Source organism: Budorcas taxicolor, chromosome 16 (assembly GCF_023091745.1).
Source record: "Budorcas taxicolor isolate Tak-1 chromosome 16, Takin1.1, whole genome shotgun sequence".
NCBI classification, from domain to species: domain Eukaryota; kingdom Metazoa; phylum Chordata; class Mammalia; order Artiodactyla; family Bovidae; genus Budorcas; species Budorcas taxicolor.
The window spans coordinates 44,295,448-44,311,707 of NC_068925.1; the positions used below are offsets into that span (position 1 = coordinate 44,295,448).

At 42.5% G+C, this 16,260-nt stretch overlaps 1 protein-coding gene across 1 annotated transcript in view; it reads right to left on the reverse strand.

The window, feature by feature from the left end:
- The window catches only part of UBE4B (ubiquitination factor E4B), a 121,823-nt gene that overhangs the window by 75,502 nt on the left and 30,061 nt on the right, over window positions 1-16,260 (reverse strand). The window contains exon 2 of the mRNA XM_052653490.1: window positions 8,648-8,834. Coding sequence (XP_052509450.1) covers window positions 8,648-8,834 — 187 coding nt within the window. The remainder of the gene's footprint in view (window positions 1-8,647; window positions 8,835-16,260) is intronic.

The following is a 16,260-nucleotide window of genomic DNA, read 5'->3' on the forward strand; positions in this document are numbered from 1 at the left end:
TAATGTTAGTTTTGATAAATGTACCAGATATTAACATTAGTGGAAAATGGGTGAAGGACATAAGGGGACTCTCAGTGTGTATGCAACTTTTCAATAAATCTAAAAAGTAATTTTATTTAAAAAAATGGAATAACTAAAAATATACATAAAATATATCATGTTGGGTTGGCCAAAAAGTTCATTTGGGTTTTTCAACCCAAAATTACCTAATAATCATAATTACAAATCAAACACCACAGTCATGAGCCTAAGGCAGCGACTGTGGGCCTCCCTGTCGTGGAGGACCCTTCACAAGCCCACCTCCTCCCACTAGACAGTGAGCCCTTCAGCATGCCTTAACTGAGACTTGCCCATCTCTGCAGCCCTGGCTCCTAAGACAGTGCCTGCAGGTAGAAAGCATTAAACACGTGTTCGTATGCACAAGTGGAAGCACGACAAAGGCCATTTGCAAGAATCATGCTAAAAAAGAATGTAGGTTATTACTAAGCATATTAAAGACTAGCAGTTGGAGAAAAGAGATTCTGTCTCTAACCCAGACCTCGGAACCAGCCAGGAGGCCAGCCAAACGTATCATTCGGCTTCTTGGTTGTTCCTAACAGGCCCTGGCTGCTCATTTCTGCTTCCAGAGCAGAAGATCTTGACCACACACACAGAGAGACACAACTGAGGGGGTCAAAATGACAGTGGCTCTCTGACTAGCTTCCAGATATTTTATTTGAAGTCCTTCATTGAGGAACACATAAAGTATGGGTATCATAATCTTTAAAACTATTCTCATAACTATATTTGAATATAATTGGTCTCCCTTGTATACGTTCATGTTTTAATGATACATGCATTTAAAAGTATTTTTTGAGAAGGCTATCCCCAGTTTGCCAAAGGGAAATGGAATGACAACAGTTAAGAAACACAGGACTAGGGACAAAAAAGGCAACGAGAGAACTTGCTCCACCAGACCTAATCATTCTGTCAAGATGGAACTTGTTTGATAAAGGATTCACAGGGGAACTCTTGAGCAAGAATGACCACAGCTTGGGAGAGGTCATGACAGCCAGGGAGGGTGAGGCTTTATTGGACATGTTCAAGATGTCCGATGGGTAAACAACAGAGGGAACAGAGAGGAGATAAGCATAATTCCAAAACAAGACTATAAAAGAAAAGCCATCCCAGAGGGTTAAGAATTTCTGAAGACTAGGTAATCATAGAACGATCTCAAGATGTGGGAAGGAACCAAGAAAACCAGTCTCTCATCCCAGGAATTTAACAAGCACAGATTTTTAAAAGGAAACTAAAGAACATTTTCGCCACTGCTGGACTGTAAGCGCTTCCAGGAAAGAAAATGAGTCTCTCTCATCTCTGTGCTTCCATGACCAAGCACCATGTTTGACCTGCAACAGCCCTAAGTAAACACTGGATAAGCTCAAATGTAAATGCAACATTATCAATGATGATGACCAAAAAAACAGCTATCATGTGTGAGAAGAACATTCACCATGTTTATAAAGCTTTAAGAAAGGCAGACGCAACATAATATTGTGTGCTAGGTTGCTTCAATCGTGTCTAACTCTTTGTAACCCCATGGACTGCAGCCTGCCAGGCTCCTCTGTCCATGGGATTCTCCAGGCAAGAATACTGAAGAGGGTTGCCATTCCTTCCTTTCTCCAGGGGATCTTTCTGACCATAGGTGGAACCCAAGTCTCTTATGTCTCCTGCAATGGCAGGCAGGTTCTTTATCACTAGTACCACCTGGGAAGCTACTACAAGTCATGTAGTACAGTCCCTTCACCCCAAAACAGGAGGGAACCTTGAACACAGCCACACAGAGGCATGGGCACGAGAAGCCTGAAGTAGAGGCTGGAGTGATGCTGCCACAAGCCAAGAAAAACAAGGAGTGCCAGCAACCAACTGAAGCGAGAAGAGGCAAGGATTCTTCCTTCCAGCCTTCAGAGGGAGCACAGCCCTGCCGACACCTTGACATCAGACTTCTAATCTCCAGAACTGTGAGAGGACGATTTCTATTGTTTTAAGTCATCAAGTTTTGGATACTTTGCTATGATGGCCTCAGGAAACTAATACAAAGGTAGGTGGCACTGCAGAAGCTGGGGCCAGATGGGAGAAGCAACCACAGGACTCACAGCCAACTTCCGAACCCTTGCTTCTGTCACTTGTACTGAAAGCACCCTGATTAAGAAATTGTTGTTCAGTCGCTTACTTGCGTCCGAATCTTTGCAAACCCATGGACTGTAGCATGCCAGGCTTCCCTGTCCTTCACTATCTCCTAGAGTTTGCTCAAACTCATGTCCATTGAGTCATTCCAACCATCTCATCCTCTGACACCCCCTTCAATCTTTCCCAGCATCAGGGTCTTTTCCAATGAGTCGACTCTTTGCATCAGGAGGACAAAGTACCGGAGCTTCAGCATCAGTCCTTCAAATGAATATTCAGGGTTTATGTCCTTTAGGATTGACTGGTTGGATCTCCTTGCAATCCAAGGGTTAAGCAATAAGAAGACTGCAGAATAACTGCCTGGTCACTACCGGATCAGAACCTTTTACTACGGGTGGCAGTCAACTGAGTATTTGTCTAAGAAGCACTTCATTCTGGAACAGAAGTCTTCCCTTCACACTCAGTGGATAATAAAGCTACCAACTGGCCCTATGTTTGCCATCTAGGACCACAGAGGGTAAGCACAAGGCATCATCATCCTCATGGAAACTACTCACACTGTTTTCATGAATAAAATGCACACAAGTCCCGGCCCCCATGGAGCTCACACTAGGAAAGGAAGCAGAGAAAACAGGATACACTACAAGTACTGGAAACAGTGAGGGATTCTATTTCCCAGGACTCCAAAATTACTACAGATTGTGACTGCAGCCATGAAATTAAAAGACGCTTGCTCCTTGGAAGAAAAGCTATGATAAACCTAGACAGCGTATTAAGAAGCAGAGACATTACTTTGCTGACAAAGGTCCGCCTAGTCAAAGCAATGGTTTTTTCAGTAGTCAAGTATGGATGTGAGAGATGGACCATAAAGCTGAGCACCAGAAAACTGATGCTTTTGAACTGTGGTGTTGAAGAAGACTCTTGAGAGTCCCTCGGACTGCAAGGAGATCCAACCAGTCCATCCTAAAGGAAATCAATCCTGAATATACATTGGAGGGACTGATGCTAAAGCTGAAGCTCCAATACTTTGGCCACCTGATGCAAAGAGCTGACTCATTAGAAAAGACCATGATGCTGAGAAAGATTGAAGGCAAGAGGAGAAGGTGACGACAGAGGATGAGATGGTTGGGTGGCATCACCGACTCAATGAACATGAATCTGAGCAAACTCTAGGAGACAGTGAAGGACAGAAAAACCTGGCATGCTGCAGTCCATGAGATCGCAAGAGTCGAACATGACTGAAGAACAGCAAGTAATATACATGCTATGTTGGCAGGCAACAAGAGCTCGAGGAAAAAGTGTCTATGTCAGGTACAGGATGAACGTTTAGACAAGGTGGTCATCGCTTCTCAGCCTTTTGGCTAAGATCAAGTGTAGACAAGGTGGCCTTTTTGAAAAAGTGACACTTGGGTAAACATATGAAGCGTAGAAGGAAAATGCTGTGTGGTTTTAGGGTATGAGCATTATGGGCAAAGAAACAGCAAACATAAAAACCCCCAACAGGTACCATGGTTTTCCTGGTGGCTCAGTCAGTAAAGAATCCACATGCAATGCCGGAGACCCGGGTTCAGTCCCTGGGTTGGGAAGATCTGGAGAAAGGAATGGCAACCCACTCTAGTATTCTTGCCTGGAGAATCCCATGGACAGAGGAACCTGGCGGGTTACAGTTCATGGGGTCTCAAAGAGTTGGACAGGATTGAGCAACTAACACACACAGACACACAAAAACAAACACAAACAGGAACCATGTCTGGAATGTCCCAGGAACAGAGGGGAAGCCAGCACATTTGTAGCTGAAGGAGGAAGAAGGGCAAAGAGAGACGAGGACAGGTTCAGGGCAGGACCTCATGCAGCCCCAGGTCGAGGTAAGGACTCTGACTTTTATTTCGATTGAGGCCAGAAGACAACAGAAGATGATGTGACCTGTCTTAGGAGGGGTTTATTTTCTGTTTCACTTAAACCTATTAAGTAAGTTCCTGAAAATCTGGGCTTTCCTTGTGGCTCAGCTAGTAAAGAATCCACCTGCAATGCAGGAGACCTCGGTTCGATCCCTGGGTTGAGAAGATCCCCTGGAGATGGGAAAGGTTACCCACTCCAGCATTCTGTCCTGGAGAATTCCATGAACTGTATATAGTCCATGGGGTTGCAAAGAATCAGACACCACTGAGTGACTTTCACTTCACTTCCTGAAAATCTGTTTATCCAATCTGCCAAGAGTATGGCTAATAATATCTACCTGTTTGTGATTATGAATAATGATGATTACGAGAAACACAATGGTGACTTAACAGCATAGAGGTGCATCTGCCAAGAATGAACCATTCAGAGTTGCCCAAGTCTGTTGGTTACTGTTGTGACAATAACTATCCTCTTTGCTGAAAAGAATAATGCTTTGCAGTGCTGTAGTCTTGCTTCAGTGGAACCCAGTCTGGCTCTGCATGAACAACAGACTGAGGTGAAGCCAGGGCAGGCACGGAGAGACACGTCTAGAGCCCACTCTAGTAGTCCAGGCGAGATACGCAAGTGCCTTGAACCTGGGCAGTAGCAGGAGAGGCAGTGAGATGAGAAGAGGTGGTGAGAATTGAGTCTGGTTCTAAATTTTGCTGATGGACCTAGGACAGAGGTCAGCAAGCCTCAGTCCACAGGCCACACTTACTTATTTTTGTAAATAAAGTTTTATTGAAACACAGTAATGCTCATCAGTTGACACAAAGTCTATGGCTGTTTTGTGCTAGGGGGCAGAGAAGAATGTTTGTGACAGAGACTGCACAGCCTGCAGAGCCAAAAATATTTACTACCTGGCCCTTTAAAGAAAGAATTTGCTGACTCTCAACCCAGAATATGAGGTAAAAAGAAGAGAGAATGTTTTAAGCTTGAAGAAGAGTGAAGTGTTAGTCACTCAGTCGTGTCCAACTCTTTGCAAGCCCACGAACTATATAGCCCACCAGGCTCCTCTGTCTATGGAATTCTCCAGACAAGAATATTGGAGTGGGTTGCCATTCCCTTCTCCAGGGAATTTTCCCTAGCCAGGGATTGAACCCAGGTCTCCTCCACTGCAGGTCGATTCATTACCATCTGAGCCACCAGGGATGCCCATTTTAAGCTTAAGCAACTAGAAAAAAAATGAGTTATTATTTACTGAGATAGGGTTCTAAGAAAAAACAAGATGTAAGGAAATATCACGAACTTGATTTTGAATGTGTTAACTGTGAGACGTGTATCAGATGAACTTCACACTGAAGTTCAAACAACAGGCCAACTCCGGTACTAACAGGTACCAACTTCGTTAAATTAGGAATACTAATCAAACCCAGGAAACTGGATAAAATTAATAAGAGAATAAAGCATAGAGATAGAGAGGAAAAGAGGTTAAATATTGAGCCCTTGAACCCTGACCTTTAGAAGCTTGGAAAATGAAAAAGACTCATACAAAGAACTAAGAAGGAACAGATGGAGACAGGATGAAAATCAGGAGTGTAATGCTCTGAAGCTGAAGACAGAGTGTTTCAAGGAGAAGAAGACCAAAGCCACATGGAATGGAGCTGACAGGTCAGACCAGACGGTGACTCAGAGCTGACCACAGGAGGCCTCACCTGATGGGACTCAACTCAGCAAGGTCCAAGGACAGAAAGAGGAGACTAAAGATAGGCAACTCATTCTAGAAATTCTGTTGTGAAGGGGTGCAGAGAAGTGGGGTGGAAGTCAGCAGGGGATATGAAATCAAAAGAGTTCTTTTTCATTTACTCCCATGATGCGAGAAGGAACAGCATGTACAATGGCTGTTTAAACAAAAATAAAAGGCTTCCACTTGAGATGGAGAACCAGATGAAGCAGAAGAGACGACAGGAACTGCTGTAGCAATGGCTCTGAGCAGTGAGAGGAGATGGGATCCAGGGTACAGACGGCAGCAAGGGCAGGGACAGTTCAAATATGACAAGAACTGGCCGCACATACTGGTTGGTAGTGGAGGCAGGATTGAAGTTGAAGGAGGTAGGTTCCCTTCTGCCTGCGTCTGTTCTCTCCACAAAACTGGAAGCTGAGCCACCAGCCAAGAGTGTACATGGAGAAGAGGTGTTACAGATTACAGAAGGTATGAAATAGACTGAAACAGACTGTGGGAGAGGGAACAGGAAATACCGTACAATTACTCACTAGTATTAAGGGTCCACTTGAGTTTGTGATGATGGCTCTGAAATGAGACTGCTAGTATGGTTTTTCTCTAGCCTTATTTCACAGCAAGAGACCAAGAACAGGAGGGGACTGGGACTTAAGACGAGGATCATACTGTAAGGGAGGAAGACAGCGAGAGAGAGGCCAGAGAAGGAGTGACAGCAGTGACTGGCCATGAAATTTCCGCAGGTTGAGGAGGGAAGTAAGGACACGAGGAGGGGGAACATGAGGAAAGTAAAAAGGTGATGGGTCAACGGACTGTAGCCCCGAAGGAACACTGAGGATTTGGGCACAGAGGGGTGAGCTAAAAAGCCAAAGGTGGTGGTCAGAAAGTCGCTGAGACTGAAAAATCTAGAGTCTGACCGTGGCAGTGAGTGGCTGGAGTCAGAGGGAAGGAAAGGTCGCTGAAGGGGAGGAGCTCAAGAAACAGAGAGGTCGGAGTTCTGGAAGGATCATCCCACACAGCTAATGAAATCATCACAAATTAAGACAGAAACAGTGCTGGACAGACAAATAGTGGACATAATGAGTCCTGTGGGTGAGCAGGCTTTGGAATATAAGCCTCAACAAGGGAGAGAAGTGGAGAATACTGTTAGGTGACACAAGATTCAAACCAATGTGTTTTCAGGGTAGAGGAATGGTCTAGAAGAAGAAACGAGAAAGCAATGGAGAAAGAGGTCAGATCCAGTGAGAGCACTAAGGGGAAGGGACGCTGACAGAGCATGATTTTGCTGGTGGCTGGGCACAAGGCTTTCAGAATTTAGGGAAGTGGGGAAGGAAAGGTACATGTGACAAACCACATAAGGATTAGAGACTGGGAGATGAGGCATGAGGACAGGGGGAGACAGGGTGGCTGACATGAGCGGGCCTAAGGGGCATGCCGAGATGACCTGCTGTAGCAAGGAGCAGCAGGAGCCTGCTGAGAGCAGGCAGGGTTCCAAGTCCCCAGGACACTTTGCTGATGCAGCGAAGTTTTTAAGTCCCTCCCTATCCCACAAGCTCTTCCCTGGACACTTTCCAGCATCCCAGGTGGGGTCTGATCATGGTGAGACAAGCAGCACTGCCAGCAGCACCACAGGCAAAGGCAGAAAAAGGAGAAAACACAATTGGAATCCTGAACCTTTCTCCTAGTAGATCACCACAGCTTCTCTAAGCAGTGTAACCAGGAAACACTTCAGACACAGGCATCGTTTATTACTAACATGTTTTGGCCTGAGCCTCTCTCATTTAATAAGTAGCAGATTTACATAGAAGCATTTATATTTGCCTTAGGAGGGGCCTACAATGATGCCTAACGAGAGTTATAGTAACAGAAACTCCGCAGATAACTTTTAATCGACAAGTTATCCTAGATCATGAAGATGGATTGTTCAGAGGTGACAGTGCATTAAACAAGAGCAGAGCTGACAATCAGATATTACATTATTAGATGATATGATGATCAATGCAGGTCTCTTAGTACCTGCTTTTTCCTACTTAGAATCTTAACTATTATAATAATTATAAAGTCAATAATTATTACATTTGACAGAAAAGTTCACTTAGCAAAAAGACAGATATCTTAAAAGATACATTTCCCAACAAAGACAACCATGGATATCAACCATGAGCTCGTTAATTATAAAGAAATTAACTTCTACAACAGTTAAACTATCAATGAGACAGTTATAAGACATCATACCAGGTGAACTTATTATGGCTCATTTATATTAATACTTCTGTAGTTACGAGTTCAAACTTTTATTCTATTTTATTTTCTTTCTGGCCATATTGCAAGGCTTATGGGATCTTAGTTCCCTGACCAGGTGTTGAACCCAGGCCCTCAGCAGTGAGAGTACACAGTCCTAACCATTGGACTATCAGGGAATTCCCCAGGTGAACTTTACATACCCTGAAAATTGAGAGAAAAGGTTCTATGACAATATAGAATGAAGACAATGAAATCCATAATCAGGGGCATTATTCTGACCATTATTTCAATCTTGCATTTGCAGAATATTTTATCTTAAAAAAAAAAGTATCAACCAAAGTCATAAAGTCTGCAGAACCAAATTTAGTCTTAAGCTGCTTGCCATCAGAGACAAAGACCTGGCTTTGTCTGAAAAAAAGCATGAAAGTTACAGAAAACAGTCAGCTTCAACACATCACTGTCAAAACATCAAAATGAACAGACGTTAACAAAACACATTGTAATGACCTTAATCTTTAAACCACTGCTTGCAGGATTTTTAAAAGTTGCTGTTCATTTTATCCTGGCGTGGAAATGTCACAACTGTAACAGAAAGCTCCCAGGTATGAAGGTGAGGCTTACCTGATGCACCAATGGGGGAGGTAGCGGGGGTCATGTTGTGGACGTTGAGACCAAGGCTCTGGGAGGGGCCTGGAGCTGATGCTGCTATAGGAGGCCCGGGGGGGTTCTCCCTCTGGGGAGAAGTGAGAGGGGTGGTAGGCTGGGAGGTCTGTCCACCAGCAAGTCGTGCAAGGCGCCTCCGTCGGATCTACAATGAGGGGGAAAGAGGATTCTGTGAAAAACAGCAGAAACAACTCTGCATGAGAATAACAATATTAACGTTATCAATAACCATACCTGAGCATTAAAAATTAAACATGCCTTGAGAAAAAAGGACTCATTTGAGACAAACGATAACTCTGTGTGGCAGTATTTTTATAAGTTATCAACTAACTTTTTAAAAATTGCATCTTAATTTTTTTACCAGCTGTTTATCAAACCTTCTTGAGTGACACTGTGAATTTACAATAAGCATACTACACTTTTCAACACATTAAAGCTCCCTGTTATTGTAATAAAATCCACAGACTTGGTCATTTTAAATAGGATTTAAAACAAATATACACTGTATCTGGCTGAGTCCCTTAGATGTTCATCTCAAACTACCACAACACTGTTAATTAACTGGCTATATCCCAATGCAAAATAAAAAGTTTAAAGTTTAAAAATATAATAAATATCCAATATAATTCCCTAAAACAATGAGAAAATAACAAAAGTTACAGTAAGAGATTTTACTCTCATTTTTAAGAACAAAATGATTAGGTTTAACTTTCAATAAAAATATTATCTATAATTTCCTCCTTACAATTATATCCCAGAGTTACCAAGTGATTACAAATATGTACCACAGAAGCCCAGTGGATCACAGAAACGGTTCTCCCACATTTTGACTGTCATTAATTCATAATCAGGCAATGAACTCTGAGCACCTGCCCTCCCACACAGTGGGCATATCTGACAATTATGATAAAGTTTCTGGCTCTAGTGGGCATCAGAGAAGCAAACCAATTAGGCTGCTCACACTCTTTCCATTACGAATAAGGAAGATAAAAAAGTTAAATTACAGCAAACGTTAATGGGGATGGACACTGTCTGAAGAATTTATAATTCATTCTAACATTGGTGGAAATCTGCACCTTCCATGGTTTAGACAATAGGAATGTCCTGACTCTTGGCCCCAAAGTTGAGAAGCCTCTCCTATAAATATATCTATAAAGGAATTTATACAAAATCCTGAAGTTGTTTGGTTTTCCAACTATCTCCTTAAATTAAATTAAAATCTCCTTAAATTCCTTGATGAAAAGAATTATTAACAGGGCTTATTTATTTAAATAAAAACTGATGCTTCTAGTAATGTTCTAAGTACTTTACACCTTACTATTTAATCCTCATAATAACCCACTGAAGCAGGTACCTATGTACATTTTGTATATGAACAAACTGAGGTACAGACAGGTTAGATGTCTTGCCTAATGGGTCAGTGGCAAAGCTGGAATCTGAACTCACTAAAATCTAGCTTTAGTGTCTGTGCTCCTATCACTAAAGCTGGCCATATCTAGGGGTCTCAAAAACACTTTCAGAGGGTCTATGAAGCCAAACATTAAGGCATTTGCCTTTTTCACTCTCATTCTCCCGTGTCAAGTGGAGTTTTCCAGAGGCTACATGACAAGTGTGCTGCAGCAAACTAAATAAAAAAGTTAATGAGATTCCAGCTGTCTTCCATTAAATTAGACATTTAAGAGAATTGCAAAAGTAAAAACAGTGTCACTCACTGAATTTGTTCTGGAAAATGTAGTTATTTTCGTACAGTTCAGTTCAGTCACTCAGACATCTATGACTCTTTGTGACCCCATGGACTACAGCACGCCAGGCTTCCTTGTCCTTCACCAACTCCTAGAGTTTGCTTAAACTCATGTTCATCGGGTCAGTGATGCCATCCACCCATCTCCTGCTCTGTCATCCCCTTCTCCTCCTGCCTTCAATCTTTCTCAGCATCACGGTCTCCTCCACTGAGTCAGTTCTTTGCATCAGGTAGCCAACGTATTCATGCTGAGCTTCAGCTTCAGCATGTCCTTCCAATGAATATTCAGGACCGATTTCCTTTTGGATGGACTGGTTGGATCTTCTTGCTGTCCAAGGGACTCTCAAGAGTCTTCTCCAACACCACAGTTCAAAGGCATCTATTCTTCTGCACTCAGCTTTCTTTATGATCCAACTCTCACATCCATACATGACCACTGGAAAAACCATAGCTTTGACTAGGCAGACCTTTGTCAGCAAAGTAATGTCTCCGCTTTAAAAAGCAGAGACACTGTCAAGGTTTGTCATAGCTTTTCTTCCAAGGAACAGCTGTCTTTTAATTTCATGGCTGCGGTCACTATCTGCAGTGATTTGGGAGCCCAAGCAAATAAAGTCTCTGTTTCCGCTGTTTCCCCATCTATGTGCCATGAAGTGATGGGACCAGATGCCACGATCTTGGTTTTTGTATGATGAGTTTTAAGCCAGCTTTTTCACTTTCCTCTTTCACGTTCATCAAGAGGCTCTCTAGTTCCTCTTCACTTTCTGCCATAAGGGTGGTGTCATCTGCATATCTGAGGTTATTGATATTTCTCCCAGCAATCTTGATTTCAGCTTGTGCTTCATCCAGACCAGCATTTCTCATGATGTACTCTGCATATAAGTTAAATAAACAGGGTGACAATATACAGCCTTGACGTACTCCTTTCCCAATTTGAAACCAGTCTGTTGTTCCATGTCCAGTTTTAACTGTTGCCTCTTAACCTGCATACAGATTTCTCAGGAGGCAGGTAAGGTGGTCTGGTATTCACATCTCCTGAAGAATTTTCCATAATTTGTTGTGAACCACACTGTCAAAGGCTTTGGTGTAGTCAATAAAGCAGAAGCAGATGTTTTTCTGGAACTCTCTTGCTTCTTTGATGATCCAAATGATGTTGGCTATTTGATCTCTGATTCCTCTGTGCCTTTTCTAAATCCAGCTTGAACATCTGGAAGTTCTCAGTTCAGGCACTGTTAAAGATAAGCTTGGACAATTTCGAGCATGTAATTTAAAACTTTGATACCATGTAAAATAAGTGCAATTATGTGGTAGTCTGAACATTCTTTGGCACTGCCTTTCTTTGGGATTGGAATGAAAACTGACCTTTTCCAATCCTGAAGCCACTGCCGAGTTTTCCAAATTTGCTGGCATATTGAGTGCAGCACTTTCACAACATCATCTTTTAGGACCTGAAATAGCTCAGATGGAATTCCATCACCTCATCACTAGCTTTGTTTGTAGTGATGCTTCCTATGGCCCACCATCATGGTTATCTGGGTCATTAATATCTTTTTTATACAGTTCTTCTGTGTATTCTTGCCACTTTTTCCTAATATCCTCTGCTTCTGTTAGGTCCATACCATTTTTGTCCTTTATTGTGACCATCTTTCCATGAAATATTCCCTTGGTATCTCTAATTTTCTTGAAGAGATCTCTAGTCTTTCCCATTCTATTGTTTTCCTCTATTTCTTTGCATTGATCACTGAGGAAGGCTTTCTTATCTCTCCTTGCCGTTCTTTAGAACTCTACATTCAGATGAATGTATCTATCCTTTTCTCTTTTGCCTTTAGCTTCTCTTCTTTTCTCAGCTATTTGTAAGGCCTCCTCAGATGACCATTTTGCCTTTTTGCATTTGTTTTTCTTGGGGATGGTCTTGATCACTGCTTCCTGTACAATGTCACGAACTTCTGTCCATAGTTCTTCAGGCACTCTGATCAGATCTAATCCCTTGCATCTATCTGTCACTTCCACTGTATAATCATAAGTGATTTGATTTAGGCATACCTGAATGGTCTAGTGGCTTTCCCTATTTTCTTCAATTTAAGTCTGAATTTTGCAATAAGGAGTTCATGATCTGAGCCACATATGAATGAAACAACAATCACAGAAAACTAACCAAACTGATCACATGGACTGCAGCCTTGTCTAACTCAATGAAACTATGAGCCATGCCGTGTAGGGCCACCCAAGATGGACGGGTCATGGTGGACAGTTCTGACAAAACGTGGTCCACTGAAAAAGGCAAAAAGATATGACACTGAAAGATGAACTCCCCAGGTCGGTAGGTGCCCAATATGCTACTGAAGAAGAGTGGAGAAATAACTCCAGAAAGAATGAAGACACAGAGCCATAGCAAAAACAATGCCCAGTTGTGGATGTGACTGGTGATGGAAGTCCGATGCTGTAAAGAACAATACTGCAGAGGAACCTGGAAAGTTAGGTCCATGAATCAAGGTCAATTGGAAGTGGTCAAACAGGAGATGGCAAGAGTGAACATTGACATTTTAGGAATCAGTGAATGAAAAGGAACTGGATTGGGTGAATTTAATTCGGATGACCATTATACCTACTACTGTGGGCAAGAATCGCTTAGAAGAAATGGAGTAACCCTCATCGTCAACAAGACTTCAAAATGTAGTACTTGGGTGTAATCTCAAAAATGACAGAATGACTCTGTTCATTTCCAAGGCAAACCATTCAACATCACAGTAATTCAAGTCTATGCCCCAAGCACTAATGCCGAAGAAGCTGAAGTTGAACGGTTTTATGACTGACAAGATCTTCTAGAACTAACACCAAAAAAAGATGTCCTTTTCATCATAAGGGACTGGAATGCAAAAGTAGGAAGTCAGTTATTTTCATTAAAAACATGTTATTGATATTAACACTGCTGTTGTTTGTTCAGCCACCAAGTCCAATTCTTTGTGACCCCATGGACTGCAGCATGCCAGGCTTCCCTGTCCTTCACCATCTCCTGGAGTTTGCTCAAATTACCATTGAGTTGGTAATGCTATCAAACCATCTCAACCTCTGCTTCTCTCTTCTCCTTTTGCCTTCAGTCTTTCCCAGCATCAGGGTCCCTTCCAATGAGTCAGCTCTTCCAATCAGGTGGCCAAAGTACTGGAGCTTCAACTTCAGCATCAGTCATTCCAGTGAATATTGAGCGTTGATTTCCTTTAGGATCAACTGGTTTATCTCCTTGCTGTCCAAGAGACTCTCAATTCTTCTCCAGCCAACAATTTGAAAGCATCAGTTCTTCAGCACTCAGCCTTCTTTATGATCCAACTCTCACATCTGTACATGACTAATGGAAAAAACCATAGCTTTGACCATACAAACCTTTGTTTGCAAGTGATGTTTCTGCTTTTTAATATGCTATCTAGGTTTGTCAAACTTTCCTTCCAAGGAAAACAAGCTTTCTTTTTAATTTCATGGCTGCAATCACTGTCTGCAGTGATTTTGCAGCCCTGGAAAATAAAATCTGTCACTACTTCCACTTTTACCCCTTCTATTTGCCATGAAGCAATGGGGCCGGATGCCATGATCTCAGTGTTTTGAATGCTGAGTTTTAAGCCAGATTTTTCACTCTCCTCTTACCACCTTTAACAAGAGGCTCTTCAGTTCCTCTTCATTTTCTGCTACTGACATATCATGGCTTTTATTATTTTTTTAAAGAATTAATAAATATTTTTCTAAATTTCTCAGTTTTCACTTCTCTGAAGTGAAGTGAAAGTCGCTCAGTTATGTATGACTCTTTGTGACCCCATGAACTATACAGTCCATGGATTTCTCCAGGCCAGAATACTGGGGTGGGTAGCCCTTCTCTTCTCCAGGTACTCTTACCAAACTAATATGGTAAAATACTGATGTATATAAACCACCTAAACAAAAAATCATTGGGAGCCTCAATATTTTCTAAAAATGTAAAGAAGACCTGAGACCAAAACCTTTGAGAATGGTTACACTTCCCTGGCTGCCTCTTGCTCACTTATCTTTATCGCCCTAAAACCTAGCTTGGCATCCGGTCTCTACAAGTGCTTACCAGCCAGAACTGGACAGGGGAGGGGAAAAGCAGAAGTCATCACCAGTCCTCATCGGAGGACTGGAAGTAGAAGTTGTCACCAGTTCTGTGATGAAAAACTCAGTGATGGAGCACTGCAGAGAGCCCAGTGACTAGTGTTACTTGTCAGCAGAAAATTTCATTCACGTTAGCTGAAAAAGTTAATAATCACCAAAGCTTAACCACTGTTTTAAAAGCAGTAATATTCATTCCCACTGAGTTTTCACCCCCCTCAGAACCCACTGTCATCAGTTTACAAAGTTAGCACTCAGAAATAAAACTAAACACGAAAAGGAAGTCAAGTTGCCTATCCTACACCAGGCCCTGGAGCAAGAAGTGGCAATCCACTCGAGTATTCTTGCCTGGGAAATCCCGTGAACAGAGAAGCCTGGCAGGCTGCAGTCCATGGGGTCACAAAGAATTGGACGTGACTGAGCACACGCCATGTGCTTTTCTGACATGTTCTGCTGTATTAATTTCCCAGGAAATAATGAGGAGAGGATCAGTTTGCTGTTCACTTAGTGCATTAACTGGTAGGGGTGTAATATAACTTCTCCCTCTCGGGCAACTTAAAAAAACAAAATTTGCTTCTGTAACGAAAGGAAATAAATCAAGAGTCACTTCTGTACTAGCGAAGGTCAAGGCAAAATTAGCCTCTAGGGCTTTAATGAATATGACCCCTGTGTAAAAGTGAAAGTCACTTAGCAGTGTCTGACTCTTAGTGACCCCAATGGACAGTCCACGGAATTCTCCAGGCCAGAATACTGGAGTGGGTAGCCTTTCCCTTCTCCAGGGGATCTTTCCAACCCAGGAATCGAACCCAGATTTCCCGCATTGCAGGCAGATTCTTTACCAGCTGAGCCACAAGAGAAGCCCATGACCCCTGTAAGAAAGTTAAAAAGAAAAAAAAGTAGAAATTATTATTTATTTTTTGGCCCCACCACACAGTTTGTAGGAACTTAGTTCCCTGACCAGGGCTCGAACCCATGCTCTCAGCAGTAAAAAGCATGGAGTCCTAAACAATGGCCCACCGGGAATTCCCTATAAATTATTTATTACTGTGATTAGATCTACCCAAAGTTATCTTTTCAACAGCTGGGTCTTGCTAACATGAAATTAAATTGCAGTTACATATATGTTAAAAGTTGGTTGCCTAGCAACAATAATTGTATATCCAGTTTAACAGAAATAAGAATATTTGTCTTAAAAATAATAAGAAAGAAAAACTTCAAGAAACTAACAAAGTTGTTCTCTCATGAACACTTCACTGGACTGGATGGGGGAGGTGGACCAGAAAACACCCCTGCCTCAAACTGTTCCCAGCCCAGTGAGCAAGCCAGAGAGACAGGGTCTGTGTTCAGCTTCCCTTCATCTCCTCAACCCTGACTATTTACCACCAAGTCCTGCTCCTTCCACATGAGTCTACTTTCTGTTCTCAGCTCCTCTGCCACCATCTTCTCCAGGCCACCACCCTCTCTTACCAGGGCCTCTGCAAAAGCTTCTTAATGGATCTACCTGGGTCCAATCTGGCCTGGTGGGCAACAGTTAACAGGACTGCAAAGAGTCACACAGGACTGAGAAACAGCATGCACACAAACACTTTCAAAGCTTTGTGAGTGCTAAGTCGCTTCAGTTGTGTCCAACTCTTTGTGACCCTATGGACTGTAGCCTGCCAGGATCCTCTGTCAAAAGGATTCTCCAGGCAAGAATACTGGAGTGGGCTGCCACTCCCTT